The sequence below is a fragment of the Tympanuchus pallidicinctus genome, unplaced genomic scaffold (genome assembly GCF_026119805.1).
Source record: "Tympanuchus pallidicinctus isolate F22 unplaced genomic scaffold, pur_lepc_1.0 scaffold22, whole genome shotgun sequence".
Lineage (NCBI taxonomy): Eukaryota > Metazoa > Chordata > Aves > Galliformes > Phasianidae > Tympanuchus > Tympanuchus pallidicinctus.
The window spans coordinates 32333147-32357844 of NW_026294739.1; the positions used below are offsets into that span (position 1 = coordinate 32333147).

General features: G+C 36.7%; 1 protein-coding gene across 1 annotated transcript in view; it reads left to right on the forward strand.

Moving 5' to 3' along the window:
- The window catches only part of LOC128082014 (transcription initiation factor TFIID subunit 4-like), a 132600-nt gene that overhangs the window by 71995 nt on the left and 35907 nt on the right, over nt 1-24698 (forward strand). Inside the window, exon 14 of the mRNA XM_052685831.1 lies at nt 16268-16390. Coding sequence (XP_052541791.1) covers nt 16268-16390 — 123 coding nt within the window. The remainder of the gene's footprint in view (nt 1-16267; nt 16391-24698) is intronic.

Below are 24698 nucleotides of genomic sequence, written 5' to 3' on the forward strand. Positions count from 1 at the left end.
GGGAGGAAAAATGAATGCTTTTGCGTTTTGTGGCTGCGCTAAACAAGGGAGTGGTAGCTAAAGGGGTGGCAACCCCTCTGTTTGTAACTGCTTCTGGGTGCACAGACTGCAGAGCTCAGAGAACAGCAAAGGCAACAGTTTTCTTCCACCTTTGTTGTGTGAGGTTTGCCGTAAGGGTGGTTTGGCTTTGCCTCTGCTTTGTATTAGTGATGGCACCCAGAGGTTCTGTGAGAGGCAGGGAGGAATGCATTCAGCAACACTTCCTCCTCCAAAATACTTTTACATTCTTTCTTGTATTTGAATATATATGTATGTAGATATATATCAGATCGATTTCCTAGAGGAAGACATGAAGACTGAATTTCCAGTTCTTTTTCCAGTGGTATTTTGTCTAAAATGGGTTATCTTCAGGGAGAAACAAGAGTGCTTAATTTGTGACTCTGTCACAACTTAAAAAAAGAAAAAAAAGAATTCATTTCAAGCAAGATGTGAATATGAAAAAATCGCCGAACTGTTTTATCTAAACTGCAACAGATTTACTCCCCTGCTGATCTGGAAAAATAATAGTGCTTTAGCTTTTAAAATACAGTTGCCTATTTAATAAGTAGAGGGCAGCAAATGTCAGCTATGTCTGGTTGTCAGAACCTGGAGAGGTTACTGGGAAGACAATACAAATTATGAGCTATTTTGGTCCCTTCATCAAGTCTGCTCTGCAATACTGCAGCTTGCAGGGAGGAGAGGTCAAGGTGTACTTAGGCTCCAGCCTGCAGGGCAAGTTTTCCCCCATTCTCTGTATGCGCGTTGGTTTCTTGCTCCAAAATAAGCCCGAATGAGGGCTTTAATTCTGCCGCTGAGCTAACATGTTTGTAAGCCCTGTTTGGCAGCCTCCGAAGGCCTGAGGCAGCACACAGCTGCCAGCTTTCATCTGCCCCCAGTTCCTCGGGGCGCTCCAGTCACATGGCGTGACCCGCGGCGGTGGAGACGCACCTACTAAATCTTCTGTTCCTCTGCCCACTCAGTCTGGGTACTGCACATTGTACCGGCAGCAGGCAGCTGGCCATCAGCAATCAGCTGCATACCTCCTGCTGACAAATCTTCCATTGCTTTTTTTTGTGCGAGACCCACATCTACTCCCTGTTGTAGTCAGGAAGAGCATTTGCATCTTCTCTCACTTTACAATGGAAGGCCCTTGTTTGAAATGTGTATGCTTGGTGGAATTTACTGCATTTCATAAAATGTATGATATTTCTAGCCTATTAGTGGGAAATGAAAGAGTTTATACAAGCAAAGTTAAATTTGGAACTGTAGTGATAACGTTTTTAAAAGGATAACCTTAGCCTTCCTTGCCTGTACATTTTTGAGAATCATGAAGTATGTGATACTTTTGTGCATCTCTAAGTAATTTATAAGATAAGCAAGGCTAATTTTCACAGGCCTCTTATACAAGCAGTAATCTGGTTCTGTAAGTCTGCTTTGTAAAGTTGTGCTATAATTTTCTTATTTGTCAGCATCTCCTTTCAGAGCGTGCGTGCTAGGATGTGACAATTTATGGTTATGTACATATATGTATAAATTATGGAGCAATGTGAACATCAGTTTTGTTGTCACTGTCAGGTGGTTTGTTGTGATTGAATTTTTTACTACTGAATTTTCGATACAGTTAACCCAGCGTGAAACATGTCAGTTTTGGGTTAGTAAATACTGAACGTTTCTGTCCATGGCTGGAGTGTGTGTATATATACATATACACACTTTTCTCCCAGGTTGCAAGTCAGATCAGGCTGATCAGTAATAGAGAGAGGACACGAAAGCTGTGTTAACATCTATTGCCTGATTTTAATTCAGTCTTTTATCAGAACGCCCTTGTTAGCCTGTGGAAGAGTCTGCAAATAGTTGCATCATCATAGCTGAATAAAAAGATACTGCTCGACATATTCCTACAACTTATTTCTCTCTCTGATAGTAGTATATTTAAAAATTAAAAACTAAAAAGTGTTATTGCCATTCGTGATGAAAGCAGTATGGTTTTTTTCCCTCAAGTGTGTGTTTACCAAGGGAAGGTATGATTCTCTCTGAAATGTCAACATTTAAAAGGCCTCCTTGTGTTTTTGTTGGTGAGTTTGTGATTAACTTCTACGTTTTTATGGAAATGATGAGGAAGTTCTGAATCAGTTTTTTGTGGAATGTGAAAGTACGTTATAAGTTTGTGCTCGTGAGTTTCTGTACACTGAAATGCCAGAGTTTCACTGGTATCTTAGCATTTTGTAGGATTTAAGTGAAACAAGTTGAAAAGCAGTCCAATGCAACTGCAGCTCATAGGTTCAGTATCTCTGCATAGCCATGTGAAAATCTGCATCAGGAATTGGAAATACAGAGTATGTTTCCTTACACTTCTGCATTCCTTCCCTTTATAACAGGTATAAATCTCTTTATATTCACAGTGAACATTTGGGTTCTTGAAATCAAAACATTTAGATTTTTGAAGAGCTCTCTTAATCTTTCTTGACGTAAGAGTCTTAAATTTTGTAGGGATTTTCACCATGTATGTCTAAATGTAGTATTCACATGTCAAAGTGAATGAAAATCTGTTTATTTCCTTAAAAAGTTAATAATAATGATAATAAAACTACCCTGGAAGAAGTGTTCACATCTGGTAAACATGTCAGGCAAGGCAAATAGGCTTTAGGGAAGTCATCAAAAACAAAAAATGGGGGATTAGACTGAATCTGGTCTATTAATTGAGAGAGCGAACGTTCACATTGCAAGGAAAATAATAACAGATTGAGAATATTTTTCTGACATATATATAATTCTGATTATTTCTTTTTGAATATTATTTTTAGTTGTAGTTTTTTTTCCTTGATCTTTAAAAAACAAAAACCAAAACACTTGGAGAAACTTCTAGGATGTTTGTTCCTCCCTCTGAAACTAATTTGATCTTTGATAAGCAGTTGCTTACTCTTCTACTTGTTAGTTTAAAAGTAAATGATGAGGTGGAATAAGTGTCCTGTTAGCCCTACTGATGTATAGTTTTACATCAGTAAAGAAAAGAGCTATTTTTAGGACTGTGTTTAAATTCTGGAAAAGTTAGGTGTCTGTTTTCTCCAGGAGACCTTATTCTTGATGCAGCCCAGCACTTTGTGCCTCTAGTTGACAGCTATCAGCTCTGGATATGTATGAGAGGTCCCCAGCATGGGAGATATATGTAGGGATATCTGTCTAATTAGGACAGGTAACAAAAAAGTTATTGAAGATATGTTACTACTACAGTTTATGCTGCTGTTTAATTCTTTCAATAGATCACTTTCAGCTTCCTATTTTGAGGAAGTCTTAAGTTTTCAGCAGTCAACAGAATCATTTTCTCTTTTAATAATGGTCTGTTATTAGCAGTTGCTAATTTTTCCTTCTTGAGCACTGCATTCAGGAGGTCTATTGGTTACTATTGTGAATCAGAAAACAAAAATGTGGCATAATTTTTTGCCTCTTGGAATATGAGATGTCACTAGGCTAGCCTTCAAATGTTTGCATCTTATAGCCATTTATCCTTTTTAATAATCTGAGGTGATACAGAACTGCATGGAAGACTTCTAAAGAGCGTGAAGCAACACTTGTCAACTCTATAAACTACTCTCATTTAGTCTCGGGTAAAACCTTATTTTAGGATGGAGATGTCTGGCTTGTACTAGAGATTGTACTCCTTAGAGATGGGTAATTTGAGGTCATGAGAAACTCTCTGGCAGGGTTGTCTGAGAACAGACATTAATCCCAGTTTTGTCAAGGTTTAATCTCTGTGCAGAGATAAAATATACTTTGCTGTTGAGTTAAACCTTTGTGTATGTTGTGTGCACACAACGGATCAGTAGGAGATGGTGGGGTTTCAGTAGTATGTGATTGTGCTCTGCCCATTCTTTTTAATGTTTTGGGTATAGACAAATTACAATATCTTGTGAACAGTAGTATTATCTAAAACGTATGTTTCTTAAATTTATCATCCATTAATTTATTACTCCAGAATGATTACAGTTTATGATGTGTTTTGTGATCTGCCCAGCTGTAAATAAATAAATGTATGTCTCACAAATATTCTCTGGTAATTATAACTGAGGCATTAAAAATAATAAATACATTAATAAAATAAATATATATATATATATCCTTATCTATCCATCTGTCTGTATGGAGAGATTGTCTCTTGTTAGCATTGAAGTTTGAAACACAAAACCTCTAAATGTGGTGTTCCAGTGGAGAAGGAAATATCTGGCTTAGCAAGCTAGATGTCATTTGGAAACGTGGAGGTGGTGTGATAGATCATGTGCTAAATGGTAGAATAACCTGACTTCTTTGTCTAAAGGATTATTATTTTTATCCTGCCTGCATTTTAGTGAATTTCCATCACTTTTAAAGTGTGTTCCTAACGTTTAAATTATTGGAAATTGAATTCTTCTTTGCCACTTTGCTACAACACTGGAATAATAAATCTATTGACATCAGTGACATATTCAAAACAAACAGAGTTTGCCTCTCTGATATTAAATATAATCTCATATCAAAGCATCCCCTGTGAACAACTGTGATTTGTTGTTGCTGGCTACATTCGAAACTTTTACTTAGAAGCAAAATATTTTTGTAATTACCTATGTATAAAAGAACCTGTCTATATAGTCTCTTTGGTAAATCAGCTCAAAAATGTATTGTTTTTGAATTCTGGTATTGCATATTTTACATAAATTTTGAAATCCTTTGATTTTATTTTATTTTTTTTTTTTTAGGATGCAAACAGGATTGTAAACCTTTTTAATACACCAAATCTTTTTTCCAGTAATTTCACATTTAATTACCAATGCCTTTGATAATAAATTGTTTCAGAGTTTGTGATGTATTTTATAGAGCGGAGTCCTTTGGTGGGTTGCTTACTGAAACAATAAGCATTTGTGACAGGTTGTTTGCTGAATACTTCCTCTGTGCATATGGCAGATCATAGTTCAGTTGTTAGCAGATTATCCATTGTGCCTTGATGTTAAAAGCCTATGTTTAAAGCTGTTCTGCACTGTCTTAAGAATGGTTATGTTGAATGGGATCTAAGAGAAGTTTGGGGAAGTTCACGGTTGCTAAGGGAAAAAAGCGCACAGCAAACATTGTAGTGATTTCAGCTTTCTGTTCAGGATCCTTTATAAAGAGTATTGTCAATTGTACTGATTTTAAAACTGCTGTGAAGCAAGAGGCAGTTAATCAGCTCTATGCTAGAGCAACATTAAATATTGTTCAAGTTTATATCCAAAAGAGAACTTTTTAAAGGCACGTAGAACCATTATTACTTAAGTGCCAGTATTCTAATCTTGTTTTTTTAAAGCTACCGTAGTCAGAAGACAGATTTTTTTTTAGATGTTTTATGCATTTTATTTTAAATGTAAACTTTAGGTTGTAAATTGAAATTTTACCCAATTAAAAGAATAAATACTTGTTTTCAAGATTGTTAGGAAGATGAAGGTATAATAAAGGGATAGTCTGTAGTTTCCCTTGCCTATTATAATGTGCTGAGGAATAAAGAACAAAGAATCTCATGGAATTCTTCTGTGATTAATTCTATTCTACTGTTGATGATGTGCATTTTAGACTTGTAATGTGTTGCAAGATCATTAAGATCTAAATCAAAGATTCAATTTGAAATAAATGGAAAATAAATTAAATCTGCATGTGTTATTTTGGAAATGGGGAGAGTATTTTTGAGAAAAGCAGAAGAAAGAGAGAAAGACTGAAAACCATTTTACTTGAAAAGGTGAATACAAGGGACTATGCTTTAAATCATCTCATTTTCTTTCTAATGCAAATCTGATGCCTTGGTTATTCATTTTTATTATTTATTTATTTATCTTTATATAAAACTTAGTAATTTTTGCGTATTGGGAATGTAGCCATTTTAAAATGTACATAATAGTACAACTATTGCACTCAATTTCATCTACTAATATATCGGTTTTCAAGCAAAAATAACTTTGAATAAAGTGAATTAATTAAAGGACTCTTAAAGCGCTGAGTTTAATGTAACTGTGGTTCTTTAAAGCAGAAAAACAAGAAAGAAAACAAATAGTGCCCCCTAAGCTGATGCTTATTCATGTAGGATAGCTGTGCTTTGATTTTGGAGAGGTGAGGTGACTTGCAGTTGGAAACCTTTATTGTGTCGTTATTTATGTCTGCAATAAATGAGGTATAAGCATAAAACATGAAAAGGAAAATTAGACATTATACTAGATGTCTTACTTCTTGTATTTTATTTACATGAAATATATGTTTTTTTTAATGGTGTGTTGCTATGCCTTTTGTTGACCATATCTGTACTCCAGGTCTGTCTGCTTGTTTCCATTGGCTTGTCATGTTCACTAATTAGGGAACTGCTGCATGATTCACCTTGTTAATTAGAGGGACTTGCACACAAAGGGCCTTCGGGCAGTGCGAAAGAAGAGCCTAGCACTAGTGCCCTGAGAAAGCTACAGCCTGTGAAGTAATTCTTCTCATCTACCTTCTATTTTTTATTTGAAATGAATAAATCATTGAGATTTTCCTTGTGGAGTGAGAATGCAAGAATTCACATCTTTGTAAGATGTAAATTATATGTGATCAATAGAAGGAGATGACTACTGTATTGTACTTACAAGATTCCCTAATTTACTACTTGTCAGTGTATGAAAAATTGCTTGAAATATTTTGTCCCCACACTAGTATTTTCTTCCCTTGATCTGCAGGAGAAATGAGCAGTAGCAGTTTTGCTGTACTTAAATCTAAAATAGGAAAGATGTAGATTATTTAAATTTTGAGCTTGTTTTGCATCCCCAATGGAACTTCCATTTTGCCAGCGAAGCCCCAGTACTACCCCTACAACTTTTCAGGGGTAGAAGAAGGTGGGCGTCTGGCTACTTTTGTTCCTCACTTTGTACTGCTTCAAATCCCACTTCTGAAAAGAGTAGCATGCTTCCTATATTGTGTATTTTTTAGTTGAGTATAGTTTCAGAATAAATTAAAATTGTTTTCATCTTGTCACTTAGACTTGATCGAACTGCAATCCAGACTGCAAAAAATGTTGTGTTAAAAGTGCACGACTAATCTCTGCACTACCCATTTTCCATCTGTTTATGACACTATAGAAATTAACTGCAATCATATTCTTTCTAACTGTTTGATTAGAATCACTTATTACAGCCAAATGATTTTAGTAGACTGCTGCATTTTCCACATTTCCTCAAATGAAACTGGCAGTTTCAAGAGAAGGCTTTGCCGTAGGAGTGGTATTGGAATACTGGTATCAAAATCCGGGCTGCTTTATATATATATGTGATTTTTTTTTTTTTATTTAAATAATCTAGTTACTAAAACCTCTTATCACAATTTCTGATTGTCTTTTTACTAGTATGAAATTTGGTATAATGGAACTTAAAGAACTTCTTTACAGTGAGGTGACGGAGCACTGGAACAGGCTGCCCAGGGGGGTTGTGGAGTCTCCTTCTCTGGAGATGTTCAAGTCTCGCCTGGACGCCTACCTGTGCGACCTGCTATAGGGAACCTGCTTTGGCAGGGGTTTGACTTGATCTCTAGAGGTCCCTTCCAACCTCTACAATTCTGTGATTCTGTGATCTTCCTATGTACCTCATCCTTCAGTTTGCTCCATTGACATACTGACTGTGCATAAACTGTGCTTTCTCCATGGAAAAATGGAACTCTAATGGAAGTCTACTTACAGTAGGGAGTTCAGCCTCTAGGAGTTAATGTGTGCACTCCAGCTTCAAGTGTGGGGAGTTGTTAGAAAGCTTGGTTGAGAGGTTCATTTGAGCCTTGTATCTTCCCACACATTATTTTAAAAAGATGAAGCATTTTTCCTTACATCTCTTAGGTGAGTTAGCTCCCGTTATACCAATATACCCAGCACTGTCAGATCTCCTTAACCAAAACCACAGTTCAACAAGTTTGCTGTCAAAGCTGTCAAGCTTTTTCAATGTGTGGTGTTCCTACCATTCCTTCTGTCTTCCCAGCCTGCATGAATATCTTTATTTTCCTTTGAAAAATAGTTTGTGAATATTTGTAGTTGTCTTGCTGGGTTGCTCTAAAACGAAATAGCAAACCTTAGGGAAATTCTTTCAGAACTTTTTCTGAATCTTACTGCAGTTAAGTTGTAGGTATCCAAAAAAGTTGCCATCTCTAATGATGCTGTTTTGTGTTATTTGTGCCTTAGAAACGGTTTCTTCAATTTCTCTGGGTTTGCACCAGCAAAGCAGAGAACAACAATTATGGGACTTAACAAAAGGCTTAAAATAAGAGCTAAATATTGCGGAGCCTGGAACTGGTGCTAACAGAGATAAGTTGTTTGAGGAGTAGTTTAACCAAACCAGACAAAATGTACTGAAGCTTCAAGAAAATATTTTTAAGAGTAGAAAAATGTAATGAGTAGCATTAGTGAAAAGGCACGAAACACATTGCTGTAGAACACTTCTAGAGGAAGGAATCTTTCAGAAAGATGTACACAGTCTGGTACTGCAGATATGAATATGGCTTAAGAAATGGTTAGAGAGTTGTAGAAATAAACGGTTTTAAATTAAATTTTAATAGCACATTTTATATGGAAAATTGAAAAGTCAAATGACTGAGAATATACAACATTAAGTTCATAGACATCTGTAAAGACTGTTAGACCATCTCTGTTGATCAGAGACTAATGGGATGAGAATTTCTTCAAAGTATTTAGGAGGAAAAAGTAATGTTGGGAACGAAGTACCCTAAAAACTTAAGACTTTGCTCAGAATTGTATGTGGCTTCTTCATGCTTTTCATGTTTTATAAGCTATGAGAAAGGTGTTAAGAAGACTTTCAAGAAAATTAGACCATACAGGTATGAATGTGTATGAAACAGTTCAGACAGCATGTAATGAGGAGATAAGATTGTTGTTTTACTGATAGTTTTTTTAAAAAAATTGTGGGTGATGTATGTGACCGAAGAATATTACAGTTAAGGCTTGTCTTCAGGGGAAAATGAGAAAGAAAGGCAGGATGCACCTGACATTTTCCATATCAGAAGTTTAATGCATTTTCACAAAAGTAATGGGGCCAAATGTTAATGGAAATTTTGAGTGAACTTGTAAAACAAAATCAAATTAGAAATAATAAACAGCATGGGTCTATTGTATGAAAGACATCTGGTCGAAAGTACCCTAGTTAAAGCTCCAGAACTATATTCACATGCTCATTATTCAGAGGGACATTCATTTTGAGGTCTGAAATGTTCCCAGTCTAGTGTTTATCCAGGGTGATTTATTCAACACTGCAATAATTTTTGACTCTTGGTGTGTTTGAAAGAAAGGAAAAGCATGCACACGCACCCTTTCAGTACACTGGAGCCTTCATGCCTTCATCTTCGAACAGATGTGCAGCCATCGCAAGTGACCACTGCAGTTTTTACTGGGTGGTGGGAGAACAGCTGTGGAGAAGTAGCATCCAGCTTTGCACTGAAGAAAACAAGATACAGTTTTGTAGAGCTATGAGTATGTTGTGTTCAGTGAATGCTTTGGTGTTGCACATATAAACCTTCTGTGCACTGTGTTATTGCAGCGCTACTTCTTCACTTGAGCTACTACTGGTTTCTTACTAGGCAGTGTGCTATTGCTGAAGGAGTTTTGTTGACCTTTAGAGACTTGGGTAACGCAAGGAGAGCAGGGAGCCAAGTGTGAGCATTCTGTAGACATTAGCTGTTTTTCAAGGCTCTCTCTGAAGTTAGCTGATTTTCTAGTCCTCCTTGATCATTGTCTTGGACTTTGTTGGGGTTACTACCAGCATTTTTAATGAGTTTCATTTTTTTAATTGCGCCTTCTGTTGTGGACATCTTAGGACATGTGTAATGGTTCCACGTTTCAGGCTCTTCTGAGCAAAAAAAATGTTTTTCCAGGGGGTGTAATCACTGTCTGAGACTGATAGATATATGTTGCAGAACCATCAATTAAGGCAGGCTTTTCGCAGCATATGACCCTGTTATCAAGAATTAAATCATTCACTGCAAACAGAATTAGGAAGGATCTCTATTGATGCCTATTGGCTAGAAATCAGTTCTTAAGTCATTGTTTATATGATCTTCCTTTCATCAAGCATTTCCGCCATTCAGTGCTTTCCATTGCTGATTCCCTGTTCAGTGTTCATTGTTGGCTGTCTTCATTCTCGATTGTGGTTTACAGTCTGTCAGCATTTATAGTTTCTATCAGTCCCTTCTGTGCCCACTTTTCTTATTTTCAGACTATTTCTGAACTATAATGGGGATTGTACGTAGCCAAAGTCTGATTCTTTATGAGCTGAGTTGGTTCTGTAACTACAGAAACTTAATATTACAGCTCTGCTTCTATTTCCATACAAAATCATATATTGATAGTATCCATTTGTACTTGACAATCTCCTCAAGCTCTTCCTTTATCTTCAGTCTTCTCTGTCACCAGGTTATTTTTCTTCTCGGTCAAAAAGCACCCCAGATTTCTATATTGAATAAGAGAAACACTCAACCTTTCTTTCTCTGATATAATGCCACTCTCTCCTCTTCCCTTTTTTTAAAAAAATGTATTTATGTGTAGATTTGAATCATTAGATTTCCAGTCATTCTCTTAATTTCTGATGATATTGAAGTAAGTTTCTCTTGCAGCGGTCCTTAATGACTGTAGCTCAGCTCCATGTTTGGTGTACATCTCTGCTAAAGCAAAGGTAATTTATTTGCATAATTTTTGCCCTCAATTTGGAGCACGTTTTGCTTTCACATCAAGATGCTTTTAACTCATGATTTTGAACTCCTGTCTTTCTGATTAGTAGTCCAGTATCTCATTTGCTTTTTGGCATTCCCTTCCCTGTAGATTCAAGCAAAGGAGACTTACTGGAATGTTTGCACAGTTGACGTTAACAGACTTATTTCTCCTGGGATACTCACTTTTGTATTCACTGAAGTAAGGGCCTTATCTGTGTCCAATACAGAACAGCAACAGCTAGGCCGTTTTTTCTTCTGTACTGAAGTTGCTTGACTGGAGAGCTTGTTTGTACCAAGTAGCCATTTGCTTTTCTATTACCTTTCCAAACATAGCTAATTCCTTGAACAAATCTATACAATGATGTATTCCTCTAGCCATAACATTCTGAATTTGCTTTTATTTTAATTGATGTCATAGAAAAGTGGATTGTTACGGTACTAATTACAGTAATGGTTGGGAACTTCAGTTCTTAAAGAAATCTTGAGGAAGAATCCGTGCTCATTTCTGAAACAGGCGGTTTCTTCCACTCACATGGGCTGCTGCCCGTGCTGGTGGAAATAAAAATCTAAGAAGAAAAAACTTGCTGAACATATACCAACACCATTTGTTAATTTATTGTTGTCTCAATGACTGTTCCCACAATGGCTTGTAGTGCAGAAGCAGCTTAAAATAAATGCTTGGTTTCTGTTGCGAAATTATTTACCAAACGTCATGGATGTGCCCTTGATGTGCTTTGGAAGTTATTAAATCTAGGTTTTGAAGATTGAATGTTGATTCTTCGGATAGGCGTATGGCTGTCTTGTGGCGTATGGCTCGTGGGGCTGCTTTTTTGAAATGTAACCAGTAACAGCCTATGAAAAACAAACCAGCATTTTTGAATCTGTTAGCTTTTCTTTAGTAACATAGTAATGCAGTGTTCTTTTTGTTGGTGTTATGCAAAGAAGAAAATTTCATTTTGTGAAATAATGTTGATATTCTTGTGCTGTACTTCTTGTCAAAGGTATCTCTGTAAGTTAAAGCTGTCACAAAGGAAGTGGTGTGCTAAAAATAAATTTGGAGCAGATCAGGAGCAAAGAATAAAATTTCATTTGTAAGCAGTTTTCTTTTATAACATATTGGAATATTCATCTCTGTTTTAAATAAATATTTTGACTTTCAAAAAAATTAATTGTTGATTAGTTCCAAATGAAGCATTGGTTCTTTTCCAGAGGGCAGAAATTTTAATATTGATAAATATATCCATATTAATTGTGGATGAAGGCAAGTTAAAGAATGATATTGAACTGTGATATGAAAATGACAGTAAAAGTGAATGCAGCAATGAAGCAGCTGCATCGTGTGTTGGTTGATGTAATGAGTTGGATTCATTTCTACTAAAGAATGTTAGTTAATAGGGAAGTTATTTATTTTATCAAGATGTACAGTTGTAAACAGATGCTTCATTTGTTTAAATATCCAGAAATTATTACCTGGCTGAGTAGAGCGGTAAACTATATTGTAATAACAGTCTGCTTTTTAAGTTTAAAAATATAATTGATCGTGTAAAGCTTAAGCAGCTTTAGTTTCATGGTTGCTTTCAAGAATACTTTAAAATCACAAAAACACTGAAGATGGCTACATTTAATTCACCTTATTCTGCGGACTGAAAAAGCGGGGGGCGATACTTGTTGCACTGTCAGTTCCACTACATGCAGAATGCAGTCCCAGAGTATACTGGGGAAATGGGCTGTTGCTGGTCTGGGTTGTGCATTTGGCGTAGGGTGGTACAAGAGACACATCTTAAAATAATCTGTTGATGCCAAAGCAGAATATGAGTTCTTTGTGAATTGTACAGCTCTCAGAAAATATCAGTTATTCCTGAACTCCTTGCAAGATACCCACAATAACTATATGCAGTTTTCTCTCTGTTAAAAACAGCCTGTATCTTTTCTTGCGTTCTCTGAGAGACTCCTGTTGAGTCAGACATGTTGTGTGCTTGTCTCTGAAAATGCTGTTCCCTCCTTTGGAGCAGAAGTCAGAACACTACCTTTTTTCACTCTCTTCTAACTGAAGACTGCAGTTGGTGATAGTATTTTTGATGAAGAGTCAGATGATGAGAAGGAAGGAAGCTGGTAGAGCTAATCTGTTGTGGAGTATGGAAAAATATGTAACTTGTATGTATGAAGGATGGAATGGGGGGGGGAATGAAGAGGCACAAATAGTGGAGGCTAGCATGCTTCAATATGTTAAATATCACTTAGAAATTTTGTTGAATATCTTACTCATAAGTGTTCATAAACTGCAAAGATGTTTCATTGCAAGCATGTTGATTGTGAGTGTGTAAAGATGTTCATTTAAGCCAACTGCAGTGCACTAGTTGCTTCAAGATTAATACCTTTGTTAGTAATCAGTATGAGGATCATAATTCTTTCATTTATGTTTAACTGTAGTCTTATGATTATCTGCATTCAGATAAGATTTTCTTAAAAACAAAACACAAACACATCAGTGTTTGTTGATGACTGTTGTTTAAGACTTACAATAATTTGTGAAAAAATGAAAAATACAATATCAAGTATTTCACAATTTCAGCCCCTCTTTTTTTACGAAACTTCAGGATACTGTGATCTTATGATTATATATATATGCTTTTGATGAATTTGATACATTTTGAACAATATTCATTTAGGTTTATGTAAGAAGGTTTTTATTTTCTGTTGGAGTATACCAAGTTATGTGCTTTAAAGCCAGCATTAGCAACTGTATTCTGTATTTACCTGGAGTTTTTGCACCTGACAAGATATTCCTTATTTGTATTAAGGTAATGTCTACCAGCCCCAGTGGCAGTAGATGATAAGTAAAGCGTGTAGTACAGAAGAATCTGTGTCTGGAGAGCTTATAGTCTGACTATCTGGGTGAAGTGAGGTGAGAAGCATAGAGAAGTGAGGGGAAAGGTCTTGCCAGTACTCACACCAAGTGTCAGTGAAACAGAGCCTGGCTCCTTTGGCTCTGCTGAACCAGGTTTCCTGTCATCTGTTGAATTACAGTTAGCTGAAAATCTTGTACATTTGTTTGGACAAGTGCAAAGCCAATGCGTTTGTCAAAAAGTTAGTATTTGATATCAAAAACTATCTTCAGCTCTTCTCACTGAATAAAAAAACATGACAACCTGAGAAATAAATGAGTGTAAACCCTCCTGCATACTCACAAATCTATTTAATATTTGCTTGGTGAAATAGCACCAGAAACTTTGCAGTTTTTGAAGTGAGAGGAGGATTTGTCCCACTATGTGAAGTTTAAAAAAACATCATGTTTCATGTCACGTGCAAAAAGTAAAAAAAAAAAAAAAAACAAAAAAACTGAATTACAGGTAGTGGAACAATCCTTCACAATTGTTATGTGCATACGTTACATGTTGACACAATCTCTGTGTATTGCAGTGCAGGTTGTACAATGGGCAAAGCATTAGCTTACTGTGGTTTGAAAATAGTGACTTTGGACAAGAAGCTCATATAACAATAACCTTTGTATTGTACCAGTTATCTATCAGGCTGTATTTCTGGTTCATGCCTCCCAGGAAACTGAAATTTCTCTGCTGCAAAATTTCTTATTCTGTGAAGCCATCCACTTTGCAGCTTCGTCTGAGATCACTTGAAGCCAGTTGGCCCTAGCTTAAATATTCATCAGACTTCTGATAATTGTGATAACCCTTATAGGCTGGCAAGCATGGCAAATTAGCAAAAAGATGATAGATCTTTTTTTATATGCAGTTTTATCTTCAACCTTTCCTGGATATATGTTATACTATAGTAATAATTTCTTCTCTAAGGTATTTGCCAGTATCTGGATTTGCACATCTATTTACAGTTGCCTTGAAGCCTCATAATTACAATACAGCTGAAATGTCCATTTTCTTTCCCTGACTACAAATAGGGATCAATCGAATTTTAAATGACTGCTTACGGGCTAGCTCCCGATCATGACCTTTGTAAATGATTAGAGCTCACCACTGTTGCTATCTACCTTGAAAGGGTAAGCGGGCAGGTCTGTCTAACTGGCATTTAATCTGGAAGAGAGCCAAAGATATTTGAGCTAAAAACCTAATATGAGTTGGCAAAGGAAAGTATGCATAGACCTTTGCAGTATTATTTAGATATTTTTCCATGTTTCATTTTTGTATTTAAAGAATTCTCTTATCCTGTAGATTAATGAGGTGTTTATTTGTGTATAATTTTGTATTGAAGTTCTGATAGTAATTGAAGAGATGAAAATGGGTTTCCAAACTCCGAATGTACTAAACTTGCTTTTTCTGAAGAACATCAGAATGTTGCTTTGGTAAATGAATAAAGCTGAAAAATGCAGTAAGAGAGATTTATGAAGCTGACCTGCTTTTTCTAGGCAGTAGTGAATGGAGAAAAAATACCATATGCTGTTCTTTTTCTATTTAAACCTCCCTTCCTTTTAACATCAGCCAGGAAATTTAAGTCTCACTTGTATATGCAGCTCACATTTACCTGAAGTCAGACAGACACTTCTATCTAGACCTATCCGTTCAGTTTGATTTTAATGAAGAAAAGTGCCTGTATTGTACAATGTCTTCATTACCACTACTGGATTTCTTGAGGTAGCCTTCTATGCATTTTGGTTGAGGGAGGAATGACATCAGTGGGATCTGCGATCAAATACTTCCTCTGAAATTGTTCAAGGAATTGCATTATTACTAAGAATTATGACTGCTTTTATCTAATTAAAATCACATGCTGCTTACCTCATTAGATATTTTTGTGCAAGATGGATTATCAGAATCCTCAATAAAGTAATGTTCATGGAACTGTGTCCCTTATCATTAATTCTCTAAAGGAACTATACAGTTAAAATGAGTATGTAGTCTTACCTCTTCATCATGTGGTAGCTGAAGTATTTTCTCTTTCTGTAGCATACAATGCTGTTACATAATGAAACTGGCAGACTGTTGTCTTAGCCTCGAAGTAGCTAAATATGTTGTTACCTAAATCCCAGTCCCATAAAGCAGTTGCAGATTCAGTTTGTGTGGTTTTTATTTCAGTAATACTTTCTTCCAATGTTCATATAGAGGTAATCTATTTAACTTTTTTTTTGAACACGAGTATCAAGCCTAGTCATAATATTCAAAGTAAATCTCAGATGGAAGAAAATGTATTTTTTGAGAATTTTAATCAATATTTACATTCGCCATATTGATATTAAACTGGAGTTGTAAACCTGATATATAGGACTTACTAGGTGAGACAGTTTTCAAGGCTGAGAGTGGGTTTTCAAAAACAGTTGAAGTATGTGAAGCAGAAATTCTGTGTAAAGTCAAGAGAATTTCTCTATTTCATTATTACTGCTACAATGCTGCATTCTTGAGCTGCTAAAATGGTTTTTCTGGGAATAGCTTAAAACTGTTAGTAATTGTTCATATATGATTTTCACCTTTTGCTCACATCTCTGGAGAATGCTCATTTTGTTATGACAGCAGAATAAAATCTAATCTTTTCTTTCTAATAGATGCAGCAACAAGAACTTGCACAAATGAGGCAGAGAGATGCCAATCTAACTGCATTGGCAGCTATTGGTCCCCGGAAGAAACGGAAACTTGATTCACCTGGACTGCTTACCATGGGAGGAGAGGTATTTGTTTATACACATAGTAAGAGACCTGATTCTTTCAAAAGCTAGTAGGAGTAACTAGAGATACAGCATGCTGATGTTTTCAGTGAACTGTGACTTGGAAAAGGAGATACAAACTACTGAATTAGAAGGACTGTGAGTCACAGTTAAAATGATATCATCACTTAGTTGTATTTTCGAGTATTGTCTTTCAACAGATATTAAATAATATTATAAAAGGAAAGCTAAACCTGAAGTACGTAGATCTCTCCTTACAGATGTTCTGTGTGTGTTTATGCTAGCTTTCTCCTCTGTATTATACGAATGAAAATAGAAGAATGGGTAAGGCATGAAGAAAAATCTGGAAAAACAAAACATTAGTCTTGCTCACAGTCCAAATTGTGAGCTTGTAGTAATACTAGTTTTTGTGACAAATGTGTCCAAACATTTTATGGAATGGCCCTGCAATTGCAAAGATGAGTTTGTAGTCACACTAAATTGTGTTGTAATTTCAACAGGAATACTATGCTCTAGAAGTAGGATCATGTTTTTTAGCACATGAAGCAATGCAAAATCCTTGAGTGAAATATATTAGCCAACATGGAGAACTGTGGTGATGTGGTTGCACTACCTTGGATAACTCTTACTGAGTACTGTATTCTGTAGTTCAGTTGTAGTTCAACTTTCATTTCTGGTAAATATGCCTACACTGTAGGAGTCAAAGTAATTCTATTACACATCTGTTCTGAGGAAAATGCAAACGTTTTGTTTTCAGTAACTGATTAGCATATGTACTTTGACACATCCACATAAAGAATTGCTTTCTGAAAAAGAAGGAAAAAGATTTTCAAGAAAAAAGGATGAACAGGAGTGAAAGGTGCTCCTCAAATAATGCTTCCACCAAACATGTAACTAGTTTCAGAATGTGACTACAGGGTAGCCTAAGCTGATCTGTGATCTCTCTCCCAGTCCTAGTGCATTCCTACCTATTTCATGGGCTTTGGCTCTTGTGCACTGTGCTAACCCATTTCCATTTGATAAATTGGCAGAAAACTAACCTAACAACAACAAAAAGTGAATATTTTCTGCTTAGTTTGTGAAGTTTGCTATCACCTTCATTCGCTGTGTCTACTCCCTTATATTCTCGTATTTTAGATAATCTGCTGAAAATGGCTTCCTATGTAGCAGGCAGCAGTTCCATCACTAATCAGTCTATTTATTATTACATATACAGTACAGTTTACATCAAAAATTTTAGAGAAAGGATAAAGAGAAGTGAGACACCATTTAGAAGAATTCAGCTTTTCTGTCTTGCAGAGTATAAAATATTACATGTACAGGATTTTATACTTTTATTTGATGGTGACTAGCTGGAAAATATCTCTTAATGTTGCTGCTTTTTGCAATTTAATGTGTGATTGCCGTGTAAGATATCAAACATTTCTGAAGTAATACTGCCCAACACTTCTTTGCTGTCTGGATCTTTTTAGTGCTTGTGTTCATACAGAGCAGTGGCAAAGGTAGGGCACTGAATGGAACATGCAGTAGAGGGAGAGCAGCAACTACTTATATTCTTTAGTTAGCATCCTTGCTAGAAGCACTTGCTAGATAAACGTTAATAAATTTTGAGTTGTTTTTGCATACCTTATAAATTTTTAATCCATTCAGTTTAAATTTTTGCAAGCTTTTTTCTTGAAATGTAAGGCTTTTAATTGTTAGCATTAAAATTTACTTTCATTTAGATAGATAGTCTCATATAACTGTAAGAGTTAAGGCTTTAAGAAAATAATTAACCATCACAAGACCTACACGTAGCAGTTTTAAAAATCAAGTATTTGAGTGTTGCTAAGATAGCATTAATGCAAAATTTGCATATTTCAAAATCTTTCATTTTTGTCTATGGAATGAAACTGTAGAGGTTAAGTGCAGGTATGTGTTATACTTAAGAAAAATAATAATTAAATAATGTGGCTTTTCATCAAGACCTATGGCTAGTATCCCAAAGTACATAAATAGAAAGTGTATGTTTGAAATATCTGAGGGTATAATTTGTTTAAACATCAAGTGAAAGCCCTCTCCTGGTACTTGCTGGCACAGATGGTTTTTGAATACTGAGCTTCCAAAGACAGCTTCAGGGCTAGTTCAGTGAATCACCACTTATTGAAGACAGTCATTTTAGGGATAAGAAAAAAACTTCTTTCTCACATCGTGGAAGGGCAGTCATCTTAGGAATATTCAGCAAAGCATCTAGAAAATCCACCTTCCAAACATTTGCAGGAGCATATGTTGGAACAGCGTTCAAAGGAGAGCTGATATTGTTTCTTTTTCACAGCCAGTGTTTATTCAAGCCATTAAAACTGCCTGGAAATACAATGTATTTGCTGACTTGAATATCTCAAAATGGCTATATTTAATGCAGTGGTATTTTGAGTTAGGAAAAATTAATTTCTCAACGACTGTAGTGATTGAAAATATACTTTAGATTATTTCAGTAGCCAGAGTGGCTACCAACTTGATTGAGATATATTGCTAGCAAAAAATTCCATGTTTTTTTTTTTTTTCTGAGATTCACATTTTGATGGTATAGTTTAATCACTTTAAAGCAGTTTTTCTGATGATTTTGTATATGATTTTGTATAAAATGTCTTTAATATTCTTAAGATTAAGATTTGAGGCTTGGAAATCTGTTATACCAGAGACTTCAAAATGCAGGCATATACAAATTACTTTATATTCCTCTATATCAGATCTTTATGCTACTAGTTGTTGGAAGCGTAGGAATGAATCCGTGATTATCTGGGAGGCACTTGGGTACTATGATGTAAGTGGGAAAAAGTACTTTTGACTCTGGACTCTTCATTCATCTGAGACTGAATGCGATTCATTTGCTTGCACATGTTTGCAGCTGGCATTCTCACTTTATGCATGAGTTATCTGTAAAATGTTTCAGCAACGGTTTTTCCTCAAACCTATTGTTAATTTTTTTATTTGTTTGTTTGTTTAAAGAAATCTCAATACTAGGTAGTTTTCTGTTTGGAGTAGGTTACACATGATAAGTAAGTGTGGTAGAACTTCTCGTGGAAAACACGGCCTTGTTTCCTTCTCTTCTCACCCCTTTCAAACAGAAAGAAATGCATCATCTGTCTTGCAAAGGTCTTTGTTGCAGAATGGTTGTGTCATAGGTTCTTTCCAAAATGTCCGTTCAAAGAATGTTGTGCAGATTTTGAAGTTTATGAATCAGCCAATATGATTTTGAAGCATAAAACTGTTTTTGAAAGATCTGAAAAAGAGCCATTTTATAGTCTTTTATTCAGGGGAAAAACACCAGTCAGTAGGATTGCCATGCTATGAGCAAATCTTTGGGATATTTCCTCACCTTTTTGGGACTAAGGTGGTTTTATGGCAACCACTTAAAAAAAAATCATTGGAATGACTTGTTCTGCAACTCAAGTATCAGCTTGGTCTTCATGTCTGTACAGTTGGCTCTTGATAAATAACTTTTTAAGTGGTCAATATGTTTAGAAAGCAGTTGAATCTAAAGAACCTTTATACTGGTTAAGCTTGAGTTATGTGAAAGCAGATACAATAGACCATAATGCCTTTTGCAAGTGTTTATGGTCCAAGAAGTTAAAACTTTTCATGCTTTAAAGCCTGTAGACTAACAGCAGAACAAAAAACTTTTTGTGATTTATTGTATCATTGTCCTTTCAAGCACTGTTGCTCCATGCATCGCTGACATGATAGAATGCAGTAGATATCTCAGTCCCATTTTGATGTAGGATGACACTCTTGCAGGTAGTTGTAATTTCCCTTTTAGATGTAGAAAGCTATCAGTTAAAAATACGGGTTTGAATTTTCAGGTAGACAGAATGTAGTTGAACAGTGTGTCCTTATCACTCTTTTATGGAGTTAAATGCATACATCTTTATGAAGCTTTGAAATTTCCAAGTTTAGTTCAGTTTTTGTGGCTTGCTTTGATTGTTGTTTTCAAAACTCAAAATACATAATTTAATAATTCATAGTAAATATGTTACTATCTATTTGAAAACCAAAGTCTTTTTAAATACCTTACAGATATTATCCTAACTAATTATTCTACCTATTTTTCTTGTTCTTAAATAAATGAGATTTCAAATAATTTACCCCAGTGAGGAATTACTGTATTTCAGATATAAATTCAAATGGTGTCCTAGTCCATCAGGAATATTTAAAAATGCATATAATTGTGGTTTTATTTTGTGAAAAGAATTTGTAAGCATTAACACGTTTCACAGACTTGGTAATAGAAAGTAGGAATGTCTTAAATATAATGGGCAATGCCAACTTTTTGTTGATGATTTATACATTCACACCAAATCAGAATTATTAGCATACATTGTGCCTGTTGCAAACAGTAAGAAATACGTTGAGTAAGAAGGCAGAATGATTTTGTATGGATCTCAGTTGACATGAGGAATAATAGTCTGTTGGCAATACAAGAAAATAGGAAGTGGCTCTGTGCCAGCGCAAACATTCTTTTTTACTAGTAGAACAGGTTTGCATACTGTATGTATTCCTTTGATCTGTGGAACACAAAATATTCTGACACACGTTCTGTGGTATTAATCATTTTTCCTCACTGGCCAAGACAAATTTGATTTTTACTTCATTTGGAGATGGAAAGGGTAGTTGATCCCCGTCTGCATGATGTGGATCTAATGCACAGGAGAGACCATTAGAGCATTTATTTCCTTGCTTTTCAAAGGTTTCTTCCTGGAGCTTTACATACAGTGTTTTGTATTTTAACTAAAATCCTCCTTCGTGCTAGAACATGGAAAAAAAATTAATGTTGAAAATAATTTTATCAGTGTAGTACTATTAAATACAGTATTTTCATTTATGGATATTTTAGAAGTGTAGTCATTGTGTGCAGCTTATTAACAAGGAATGTGAGAACTTGGCGAAATGACTTTTGAGTGGTTAATAGTTCATCCATTATTTGTCAGTCCCTATAGATGACCATTGCTGTTATTTGCTAAAATATTGTTTTTCTTCTTGCAAAAGGCAGCTACTTTGAGGGTTTGGGGAACAGAGGATATGTGAATTGCTTGTTGTTAGGGTGATTTTTTTTGAAGGTTTTAGGGGTTGTTGTTATTTATTATAAATGGGTCACTCTGAAAGTAATGCCTCCTATTTTGAATCGTAGAATCTTTAAGGTTGGAAAAGACCTCAAAGGTCATTTACTCCAACTGTCCACTTACCACCAATGTAGCCCACTGAACATGTTCCTCAGTGCCACATCCTCACATTTCTTGAACACCTTCAGGGACTCAAACACTTTCTTGGATACTCCTTTCCAGTGCCTGACCACTGTTTTGATATTTTTCCTAATATCCAGCTGCCACCTTCCCTAGTGCAACTTGGGGCCATTCCCTCTAGTTCTATTGCTAGTTATGTGGGAAAAGAAGCTGACCCCCACCTTGTCACAACCTCCTTATAGGGAGTTGTTGAGATCTCTTCTGAGTTGCTTCTTCTCCAGTCTAAACAATCTCAGTTCCCTCAGCCATTTCCCACATGAATTGTGCTCCAGTCCTCTCACCAACTCTGTTGCTCTTCTCTGGGCGCACTCCATGGCCTCAGTGTCTTCCTTGTAATAAGGGACCTAAAATTGAACACAATACTTGAGGTATGGCCTCACTAGAGCTGAGTACAATCAGACAATCACCTCCCTGCTTCTGCTGGCTACACCATTTCTGAAGCCATTGACTTTCTTGGCCAACTGGGCCAACATGTGTTCAGCCAAGCATTGAACAGCACCTCCAGATCCTTTTCGTCTGCCCAGTCTTCCAGCCACTCATGCCCCAGTAACATTGCATGTGGTTGTTGTGACCAAAGTATAGGACTCAGCACTTGGTCTTGTTGAACTTCATCCCATTTGCATCAGCTCAGTGATCCAGTCTGACCAGATCCCTCTCTAGGTCCTTCTTACTCTCTGGCAGGACACTGCCTCCTATTTTGGCGTCATTGCAAGCTTTCTCAGGATGCACACAAACCTCTCATCCAGATCACCAATAAAGATATTAAACAGGATAGGCCACAATACCCACTCCTGGGGAATACTACTATTGACTGGTCGCCAGCGGGGTTTAGCTCCATTCACCACCACTCTCTGGGCCCAGCCATCCAGCCAGTTGTTTACTCTGCAAAGTGTGTACCTGTCCAAGCCATGGGCTGCCAGCTTCTCCAGGAGAATACTGTGAGAGACAGTGTCAAAGGCTTTGCTGAAGTCTAGGTAGACTGTGTCTGCAGCCTTTCTCTCGCCACCAGACTGGTCACCCAGTCACAGAAGATCGGGCTGATGAAGCAGGACTGCCTTTTGTGAACCTGTGCTGACTGGACGTGATTCCCCTTTTGTCCCACATATGCCATGTGATCTCACTCAAGGAGATCTGTTCCATGAACTTCCCTTGCACCAAAGGCATGACTGACAGACCTGTGTTTCTCTAGATTTTCCTTATGACTGTTTTTATAGATGAAGTCACGCTGGCAAGCCTCCAATCTTCTGGGACTGCTGTGGTCAACCAGGAGCACTGATACGTAGTGGTAAATGGCTTGGCAGTCACCTTTGCCAGCTCCCTCAGTACCCTTGGGTGGATCCCATCTGGCCCCATGGTCTTGTGGCAGTCTGTGTGGGGTAATAGGTCTGTAACTGTTTCCATCTGAATTATGGGAGGTTTATTCTGCTCCACAGAATGGGACCACCTCCCCATCCCAGACTTCCAGGTCAAGGGGTAGAGTACCCTGAGGATAACTGGTCTGATGATTAAAGACCGATATAAAGAAGGCATTGAGAACCTCAGCCTTTTTCTTATCCTCTGTGGTCACGTTGCTCACTGCATCCAGTAAAGGATGGAGATTCTCCTTAGCCCTCCTCTTTTAATATATTAATTAAGCCCTCCCTCTATTAATATATTAATTTTTTGTTGTTGTTGTCTTTTATTACAGTGGTCAGGTTCCGCTCAAGCTAGGCTTTCACCTTTCTCATTTTCTCCTTGCATATCCTAGCCACTTCTCTGTAGTCTTCCTAAGTTGCCTAGGAGGCAGGCTCTCTTTTTGTCCCAGAGTCTCAGTGAAAGCTCCTGCTCATCCTATGGAATTTGGAGACAGCCTGCTCCTGCATCTTTAAGACTTTCTTCTTGAGGAGCGTCCACCCTTCCTGGATCCCTTAACCCTTCAGGACAGGCTCCCAAGGAATTCTCCCTACTAGTGTCCTGAATAGTTCAAAGTCTGTCCTCTGCAAGTCTAAGATAGCCTTTTCCATGAAAACTCCAACAGATGCAAAGAGCACAATAACACGGTTTGGTTGAGCAAATTCTTAGCTACAAAACACTCTTTTTCAGCATAGTCACTGCTATTAAGTATGTGCTTTCGTCAGTGATGAACAAGAGCCTGCATGCTGCAGTTAAAATCTGTACCAGCAGAGGTGACCCACTGTGGCCACTACTGAAACATGCCACCCTCCACCTCACTGTGCTCACATCCATCCATAAACATTCAGCAAGCATCAATGAATGTCATTGGGCACAATTTTTTCTGCGTGAAGGGATTCAGTTCCACACCTTTGCTTCATAGTACTTCCATGTCAGATGCCAGCTTGTCAGACTGCCCCTCTGCTGCCGTCTGTCACCTCGCAACAAAACAGAATGGAATGTTGGTGGGAAGATTCAGCCTCTACTGCCATACCAACGTCTGCCTCTGATGTTGTGGGACAACAATAATAAAATAGGAGGCACTGCTTTCAAAGTAGGCCTTGTATTTTCAATTGTTTTCTCCCTTTAGTGCCTTAATATTTTGTGGCCTCTGTTTTTCTGATGTTTACAATTCTAGAATTTTTCTTCTGTAAAACGGGTAAGTCTAAAATAAAGGGCTTAGCTGAGGATTTTTCAGAATTGACTTGAATTTCTCCATTGACTTCAGAAGGTGTGAGGCCCAAGGTTCTGTGACATTTGTAGATTTGTTTTTAAAAGCTGGAGCAGAAAGTGTTCGTGGTGCAACTTTTCAGTATACACAAGGAAAGATTTAGTATCTTAAAACAGCAGCGCTTCTCTAACTGACTCTTCTCCAAAAGAGTCAAGTGAATCATCCAATTGTTTTGTTTCCTTCTCTCTTCCATCTTGTTTAATATCAGTAACTTTTGGGTAATCCTCGGTGTCTTAAGAAACTTAATTAGATGTCCATTCTTGGATATTTCCAGCCTTATTCTTTACAGGAGGTCGAGTAATATGTTGGTCATACCAAGAGGGACAATTAGGGTATCAGCGTTTAACATTTTAGTTTCCTCTGAACCTTT